Genomic DNA, 9421 nt, shown 5'->3' with positions numbered 1-9421 from the left:
AAACACAGGTTAATTATAGGACCTCCAGGTAGGTCCAATGAATAAACTGGGAGGGGGTCCTAATAAGAATACAGAGGTCACAATTAGAAAATTAGACTTGAGGAGACAATTTCCACAATTTTCACAATCTCCAACCCCCAGATAAGTTTCTTCTCTGTTAAAGTCCCTCTTTTCCAACCCCACCTGAGAATACGTTATTCCCAAAATAATGAAAATTGATGGTTGATTTTTTCGTGTAGCCAAATTATTTACCTTCATTCTCTTCATCTGCACTTTGCGATTCAGAAATCAATTCCCTGGAAAATTTAAAAAATAGAAAGATTTTGTCAGTACGTAGTACAGGGCGTCCCGAAAGAAAGTATCGAGTTCGAACATGATTCTGAGTAGAGGGTTGTTGCGTGTGTCAACAAAATGTAAGAAAATATATACCGATAAAATAATTATACCAGTCATGATGATTAAAAACTACTCCTCAAGACTTTCGAATAATTCTTATTTTGAATTGACGTCAGAAATTTTTTTGAAGACATGAGACAACTAGTATAAAGCTCTGTTATCCTTAACGTTGAGCATTGTCATTGGTTTTGTTAAAGTTATTGAGAATTGTTATTGTAAAAGTTATTCATAGAAGATGTTCCATGACAATGAATATGACACAGAGAGAAGCTTTGGAAAACATTACAAATTTAGTGAAACACACACAAGAACTTTCTTTCTATAGAAGTGGTACGACTCGATACTTTTTTTCGGGACACCCTGTATAACAGAGATCGTTCATTTTGACTTCTCTTCGTCACATTTTTAGGAAAATCATTTTACTGTTATTGTTTTTTAATCTGAAGCCAGAGCATAGAAAATGAGGTCGCTATGAAAAAAAGCTGAGCTTGAAAAAATAGCAGTTTTTAAAACAAGACCACGCGTTTCGTCAGTTGATTATTCTACTTGACAATATAATGTAGAATAATTTAGACTGTCAATTTGGAACGCTCTGACGTAAAAAAGTGTCTGATGGAAATAGGAATTATTTTGAATAGCTTTATTTGTATCAGCATTAAAAATAAATATTTTTGGAACTTTATTTCACATTGTACGGTAATATTTTTACCACTAACTTACTGGACAGGGTCACGCCACAACTGTACTTTACTACGTAAAAAGGCGAAGGTCGAGTACATCCAAAATGGTTTTCCGAATCTGAAAAAAATATGTACATGGCAAAATTATCCTTTGATAGATACTTGACATACAGTGTATTTATCAGGTCAGTTGGTATTGAGTGATCGTCACTTGGATTGTTTTCAGTGAAATTAATTTATCAACATCTATCTGCCGTTGCCTAGATCTCTAATGATTTACTCTGATTACGTAAATTCCTCCTACTCTCGGGTACCTAATAGCCGCCCCCCCCCCCGCTAATTAATTTTTCGAAAATTTTCCACCCAGGACATTCTTATTCCAACCCCCCACCCCCCGTTTATTAATTTTTGGGAAAATATTTTTGAAAGTTCCCTATTTTGTTCCAATTCTGCTGTATTAGCCTCCTTTTCAAAGATTTTCCAACCTCAACCCGCTTATTAAGTTTTGAGATTTTTTCCAACCGAGGGGGGGGCGGCTATTAGGTACCCGAGAGTAATTAGATTTCGGTAAATTTAATTAACTTCATATATTACCCTAAATTCGGCATATTTGAGGCCTCAAGACAGATTTTTTCAGGCATCTTCTAAATTAAATTCCTTACAAAAATAAAAATTAATAACAACATGTATTACTTACGAATTGCTGAAATCTATTCTTGTCTTGAATTCTTCCAATGGCAGAATATTCAATCCTACAGATTTCTCGAAGCATTCTTTTGTTTTATTCTGGACAAGATTTTCTTTTATTAGAGTATCTACTACCCTGGTGAGGTTACACAAACGACCTTCGTCTAGGTAATGAAAAAAGAACATTTAAATCAGCTGGAGACTCTTAATAATGATTTAGAATTGGTAATTCATACCTTTAGGCGCAAAATTTTTACGAATAAACAGTTCTTGGGGACGGAGCAGACGTGAGTTGGAATAATACGTCATTTTTATTCGGGGAAATTTTTGTGGGACTTAATTTCGTGTTTTCGAAAATTTATTACAATTTATTGCCTTCATTACAAAAAATAACTGACAAAATCGCGTTGGATTGCCAAAAGTAAGTAAATCCGTGTATGAATTAAAAATAAAATAAATTTGAAGCAAAAAATACTGTAATTTTCCTATTTCCGAAGAAAACTTCGCGGTTATCCCAATTAAAATTTTCGCGACGTGAAAGGGGATTCCTTTTTTTTCGAGAACATTAACTTTCACGAGTCGATGTGTTAGGAAATTTTTATCAAGGATATTATGGACAGGTTTCCAAATAAATAATTCATATTACCTGATTTGATTGTGACAATGTAAAGGTTAGTCCGAGCTCGAGAAAGTGCTTCACCAAACATATGTCGCGAATGGTAATCACTTTCATCCCATATGACAAGGACCTAAATCATCGTGAAAAAGTTATGATTCCCTAAATAAATGTTTCATATTTTATGATTTGCAGTGTTTGTAAGTGATTTACAGATTTGTTAAGAATGTTTCATAGAGTTCTTTCTTTTCCGATTTCTTTTTTTTTATTTTTGGCTTTTAATCCGGTTTTTTGATGAATTTCTTGAAATAGAGAAATCAAATATGCCTAAATGCACATCATCAAAGTTAAAATATCGTTCTTTTAAGTTGAAATGACTGAAATTTTATAACTAAGGGTAAATTGAAATATGGAAGTTCCTTAAAAATATTGGAACAACTATTGTATTCACTGTTGTTCAATCGTTTAAATTTCTTTCAAAATATAGAAAAAGTCTCTTACCTCCTTGTATTCTATGCCTCTGCATCCTCTACAATCTGTTAATAGAACTTGGCATCCTTGTTTCCATTCATCCAGTATATGCCTCTTGAATTCAGTTGGTTTGGCAGGATTTTTATGGATGCAGTCAATATATTCGACATGATTTACAGAGATTGATGCCAATGCACATCTGATCAACGGGATCAGATCAACGAAATTACAAACTATCATCAAATGCTTCGCTTCATCCTCCTTGAAACAGACATTCCTCAAATAATACACCAGAGGTTTAACGTCAATTAAGGTAGCACTATCAAGGCGCAATAGGGATGGTTTAACTCCTCCAACACCAGTACCGTTACCTTTGTTCTCCGGATATTTGAAGTTTGATATAATTTTATTATCCGAGTCTAAGTCTAAATTTATGAAGTAGTCATCGAATTTCAATATGGGTTGTATCATGCTTTTGACTTCATTTGCGCTGGTAATAGCTGTATCATTTTGTAACATCAATTTTTCATCATCACCAAGATTCGCAGGTTCTTCTTTAAGATCTGTCTTAGATGCTTTGTGCTCAAATTCCGGTTTTATATTGAAATCGTCTTTGTAGGTCTCCAGGAGTTCGCCAGAATTTTCCTTTTTAGATGGAATGTTTTCTTGTGGTTCAGGTATGTTGATATCCACTTCAACTCGTTCTTCTTTAGGTGTTTCTTGCGATAGAGCCGTATCATCTAAAGACTTTCCATCTGGGGCATTATAAAAATTCTCTTCCTCTTCCACCTTTGAAAGCACAGAGAGCATGACGTCATTGATTTTTCCACTGTATCGCATCGTTTTCGGTAGCTTATATTCTTTTATACCCAGCTCTTGCAAGCAATTGCTCGAAATATTTTCAACACGACCACCTTGATCAAGCCTTCGACTCTTTTGACAGCTTTGGATTGCTATCACGAGATTAGTTTTCTTGAAGAAGGGCGATTCTAACATCCCCTTGATATTTTTAGCTTCTTCTTCATCAACATCTTCACCATCAAACTCGTCAATTATGACATGGACTCTATCAATCGTATTAAGATGTTCATTTTCAATATAACTGAGACATTGGGAAAGAGTGAGCAATTTCGTGGTATTACTTGTTTCAATTGATAAATCAGCAATATTCCGGCAAAGGATATTTGGTGAGATCCCCCGGCAAAACTCGTGCATTTGAACTTGTTGTATGGTGTATTCATCAAACCCAATGTAATATATAATATCATTGTCGTTAGTTGCAAGTCGTTGGATCATCTCGTGTATCACAACACTTTTACCTGATCCATAAGGTCCTGAAAACATAGTGACAAAAGACTTTGTCAAAAAAAACAAAAGAGCTGTCAAGACTGAAATTTAGTTATAAACCAGTAAATGTTATCTCCAGGTATTGAGAATGTATCTTGACAACAGGAATAAGTGATGCAAAAATCATATACCCATTCTTCTTTGTTTAGAAACCCTAAATGATTAGCCACAAAACTGAGAATGTTTGAACATGTAAACAATATGTTAAAAGGAAATCTAGGGCAGCTCACCGGTAATGATTTTCTTGCTTGACAAATCCAAAATTGCATTACTCTGATATTCGTTAAGAATTCGTTTACAAATCTTTTCATCTGTTTTACAGAACAAATTGGGGAATCTCTCGTCAATAATCGACTCCATCACAATCGATCTACTAGCGACTTCAAAAACCATATTTCTTGCATCTTCTTTTTCATTTTCATCTACATCATCGTCACTACTCCCAGCGTCTGCGTCATAGTTTGGATCTTGTGCCTCCTTCTTAACATTCCTAGAATTACAATATAAATGGCGAAATAAACTTTCGATACTTATTTTGCGATGGCGAACCTTTTCCTCTAGCCTCTGTGACATTAAGGGTACTTTTCTACAGGATAAGTGGAAAGCAAGGTAGACTAATCCCGCGTAGCATATCCATTTTGCTTCAAAAACAAAAAAACGAGCGGAAATTCGTTCTAGAAAGTTGATCTTTGAGGAGTAAGTCTGCCTTACTTTTGGGTTAGCCTATAGAAAAGTGCTTTAACATGAGCAAAGGCTAGAGGAAACATGTTCGTAGTCACAAAATATCTATCGATACTTAACAACGCTAACATAAGTTGGTTCATTCATATCTCTAATTTTACCAATCAAATAAACACAGACAATTTTATGCCAGGTATTTCGAAACAACGACTAAATTGATACCTGGCGTAATTTCTCTGAAATAGGGCCACGGTTATAGTGTTCCAGAATTCAACTTAATCACCTTAGCAACTTTTAAGTGGTATATTCTATACGAACCTGTAGAAATCTTCAAGATTGCTATTTGTCTCTAGTTCTTCTTTAAACAACATCAAATCAACATTGCATTGAGTACAGTAGTCTTCAAAATCATTCAGTTTGTACCAGGCTGCTGCAATAGTGTTGATGACAACGAACCGTTGCTTTCTTTGCTTGAAGATATCGGCATGTATTGTCATGAAAGCTTTCAAATTTTCATTTGCTTTGACAAACAGTTGATGTAAACTTTCATTTTCATTTTCCGGTAATGTCATGATAATTGCAATCGGCATTTCCTTTGGGTAAAGCACCATTGCGGAGCCTCCTTTTGGAAGGCTGTTGTACATATTAGACATTTGCTGGTCATCGTAGCCAAGCGTTTTTGATAAATGCTTGTGAAAATCAACATTGGTTAGGAGATAACAGTCGCCAAAGATCTCCAGTATCTTTGAAGCAAGTCGAAAATTCAAAGATTTGGGATGCAATTGATGGAGCTGTGGGATAAGAACTTGGGACTGGATGAGTTCTTTTTCACTAAAATTTGAGCGGACATGTTTTCCACAATCGATGAGATCGAGAGAACGAATTTCTTTGCCAGCACCAGTATGGTAAATGATCTTTTTTGCATTGTTGGGTTGCCCTTCGATAAATGAAGGTGCATCTGTTTTTAATCCAAATGTGTGGGATACCATTGTAACTCCATAGGTATCGGTATGTCTGTGAATTGCATCTGAGAATGAGAAGGACCCCCAAAATAATTGAGAGTGAGTTTCTTAAAATTTGAGTAGTTTGAAAGAGCGCATCTATACGTTTTTTTATAGTACACATGGTGCATACATGTATTTTTATAAGCATTGCACTTGTAACAGAGGGGGAGTACAGACACAGGGTACTGACCCATAGCCAGGTGGTCTATTTTTGCATTTCAAAAAAGTTAGTACCCGGTACTACTTTAGTAGAATTTTGCTGTTTTTCAATAAAAAAAGTAGTATGTTGTAATAGTTTGACTTTTTCAAATATTAATTTATTTGATTTGAAATTTTTTTAATCGACAAATTTTCTTTACTCTTTTGAGAAATGTTTTGATTTTTTTGAAGACAAAACTTCCAAAATGGTCAAGAAGTGTGTGATGAAAATCAAAGGACAAAAGCTTCTGACTCCATCATTGATGGTTTGCTTGAATTATCTGTCAATTTTCAGTCTGAAAAACTAACAATAGTACCCCTCTCTTGGTCTAATTTGTAAAATTTAAGATTTTAGGGATGGCGTCCCTAATTTTTACAGCGAAAGAATGAAGTAGTAAATAAGTAGTACTAAATATGGGTGGGTGGTACTAAACAAAATTTTAGTAAAAAATCAAGTTAGTACCCTCCTATGGGTTAGTAGCCTGCCTCTGTACCCCTGCTTGTAAGCATATCTAGGCTCAGATATGGGGGAAAATTAAGCGTATGCTAACCGTTACCTCGAGCCTATGAAAAAAGTATAAGCTATTTTGTAGTATAGCTACTTCATTTTTTTTTGTTGCGAATGTTTTAATAAAAATTCGAACGTTTGATAAAAAAATTCGAATGTTTAATAAAAAATCGAATCTTTATAAAATTTCATTATCTTTTGTAAGCATACTCGAAAAATTTATGTTAGGATATAAGCATCCCTCAAGCACTTTTTCAGCCTTAATAAGCTTTCAACCTTACCGGATTTTTATATGCTTATAAAAACATGTAGTGGAATATCAGGAATATGTCCAAAGCAGAAATCAAGTGAGTAGCTATTATACGCGTCTTTCATGTTAATGTGTTTTTTCATTCTCATTTAAGCACCAAGTTATCTCGGTAAGTTTTCCAAATGTACAAAAACTATTTTAAACTTTAAATTTAAATAATCATCGGCAGGGTGATAATTGAAAAAAAATCGTCAAAGCATGAAGGCGACTTAATGCACGCGACAAACTCTTTAAAGAGTTGAAATCCTACAAAACTTTGAATTCGTAAGGTATTTTAAATCTTTAACACCTTCTTAAAGCGTTTTTAAACCTTTGAGCAAATTTCGCTTGAATACCATTATTTTCACCCTGACCCTAACCCTAACTAAAGAGTACTTCTGAAGTACAATAAGCTGGTTGTAGTTGGCTTTGTAGAAGTAATCAAATATGAAAAGCTACCTTTGGTGGTGATATTTTCTATTGTTAAAACAATGATTTCATCAGCTGAGTTTTTAGCCAACACTCGAACATCATATCTGCATCTTTCTTGTAAGTGATTCAGTATTAGAACTTGTTCACTGCCATTCAATGTTTCCAACTGGTGTTCACGACATACCCATCGATTTTGAGCTTGATCCCATGTTTCAGCTCTCAAGACATATTTCACGTCTTGTTTGGTTGGTAGAATGAATTCCAGCTGGTTATTCCTTGTGGTTTTAACATCGAGGCTAAAAATTCGAAATTTTGAAAATAAACTTTAACTGAAATTTAAAAGCTTACATTATAAACTAAAGTCAGCGGTGTTCAAAGTTTCAGAAAGGTAATTTTTATCTTCTTTTTCAAATTATTAGAAAGTTTTACAAAAATTATATTAACCCAAAAATTAAATTAAAAATTCCTCGCTGAATTTTAGTTAAAAAAAACATTTAAGACCATGTTCAGATGTTATGGTTTCGTATTGCTCCTGTTACGGTTGGATTTTACGGAATCATACTGATTTTGGAATGCTTCAGATCAACGACACGAAGCAGTTCCGTTCCGATGAAAAAAGTGGAACTAACGTAATTCGATCTGTTTTTTTCTTTCTAACGTCATTTCTAATATTGACGTCCACACAATGTTTTGAGACGATCTGTTACCGTAGCGTCTGATCGTAGTCTAAAACTAGCGACGTTAATGTCAACAAGCTAGAAGCTGAATGTGTAATGCGAGCTTGGTGGCTCTGATGTATTTTTAGTAAATTTTCAATAAAATCAAAAGAATTCTCAGTCCCTAGCCACAGCTTCTCTTTTCAAAGTCTTCAGTTTCCATGGCTTCAGTGTCACTTCAGTGTTTTGCGTTCATTAGCTTCTGTTTTCAATTAATTTTTACGCATCTTATTTTTATGTTCAATGCGTGCGTTGTCATTATTTTTCTATTGTTTCATTATGTCATCTTTTGTTCATTTTTGTCAGCTTTTTATTAAAATCGGGACACTTTTTTTCAAGGAGCTAACTTGTTCCTTACTTAGAGAGATGTGAGGTTCAAAGTATAAGAGAAATTTTGATGGAATTCAATTTTTAACTTTGATTTTTCAATCGTCATTTTGTCATTTTTGGGCACTCAATACCATATTTACTGGCTACCTGGTAGGTTTCCTTCTCGTTTCTCACTCGTTCATTATTTCGTATTTTTCACCAGGGCTCAGGCATCATGTCTCCCTAGGTTAAGATTAGGTTATGAAATTTTTGAAATGGATGTCTTTTTTACATTTTTACGAAGAAATTTTTCACTCATTTTTGGTCAATCTTACAGTATATGAGATTCGTCATTTTTTTCAATTTTTTGAGATTAAGATTAGTCAATTTTTTTTGGATGATCAACTTTTGTCACTTTTTTCAATTTTTTCTCAGACTAAAATTTGTCATTTTTCTTAATTTTTTTTAGACTAAAACATTGTATTTTTTCTTCATTCAGTTTGAACATGTCATAAAAGTTCCAAACGCGTCAGTCTCTGTGCCCTGCCCAACATTCAGACAAACGGTAATTCCGACAAGCCACGTGTCAATTATCGATCAATCATATCACTCATTCGTTAACTCGCTCACTCGTCGTCACGTGTTATGACGTCACATAATTGAATGAAATTACGTAACGTTCCACGCATCAATTACCGTACTCTTCACTTGACCGGTGTCGTCGAACCAAAATCACCGGACACAACATCTGATAAACCCGTCACCATGTCAACACATGATGAAACCAGCAAGTCATTGGAAATCGATATGAAGGTCATAATCAAACAAGTTGATTACGTCATCGATGAGAACCCCATCCAATCCTAAACCATCACAGATACAAACCTTACCGTCCAGAAGTTTGAGGAATTACGAGTCCAGCTCAGACGTAAGAACCATCAGCTAGGAGAATCCGATCTTCCTGTTCTATCAACGTTCAACCTTATCAAAGATTTCATCGTAAGATCGAGAGATCGTAAGTTAAATTCTCGTCTTGCTCAAGAAAAGGAAAAGCACGATCGACTTCGTCACAATGATCAATCAGTAG

At 34.6% G+C, this 9421-nt stretch overlaps 1 protein-coding gene across 1 annotated transcript in view; it reads right to left on the bottom strand.

Moving 5' to 3' along the window:
* Nucleotides 1-1769: 1769 nt before the first annotated feature.
* The window catches only part of LOC136800799 (uncharacterized), a 33073-nt gene continuing 25421 nt past the window's right edge, over nt 1770-9421 (bottom strand). Inside the window, exons 5-10 of the mRNA XM_067057456.1 lie at nt 7337-7605; nt 5197-5905; nt 4428-4687; nt 2881-4184; nt 2410-2512; nt 1770-1927 (exon numbers count right to left, since the gene is read on the bottom strand). Coding sequence (XP_066913557.1) covers nt 1770-1927; nt 2410-2512; nt 2881-4184; nt 4428-4687; nt 5197-5905; nt 7337-7605 — 2803 coding nt within the window. The remainder of the gene's footprint in view (nt 1928-2409; nt 2513-2880; nt 4185-4427; nt 4688-5196; nt 5906-7336; nt 7606-9421) is intronic.

This window comes from Clytia hemisphaerica, unplaced genomic scaffold, assembly GCF_902728285.1.
Source record: "Clytia hemisphaerica strain Z4C2 unplaced genomic scaffold, Clytia hemisphaerica genome assembly, whole genome shotgun sequence".
Classification (NCBI taxonomy): Eukaryota; Metazoa; Cnidaria; class Hydrozoa; order Leptothecata; family Clytiidae; genus Clytia; species Clytia hemisphaerica.
Note: the sequence above shows the minus strand (reverse complement) of the source record. Positions and strands in the feature narration are given on the sequence as shown.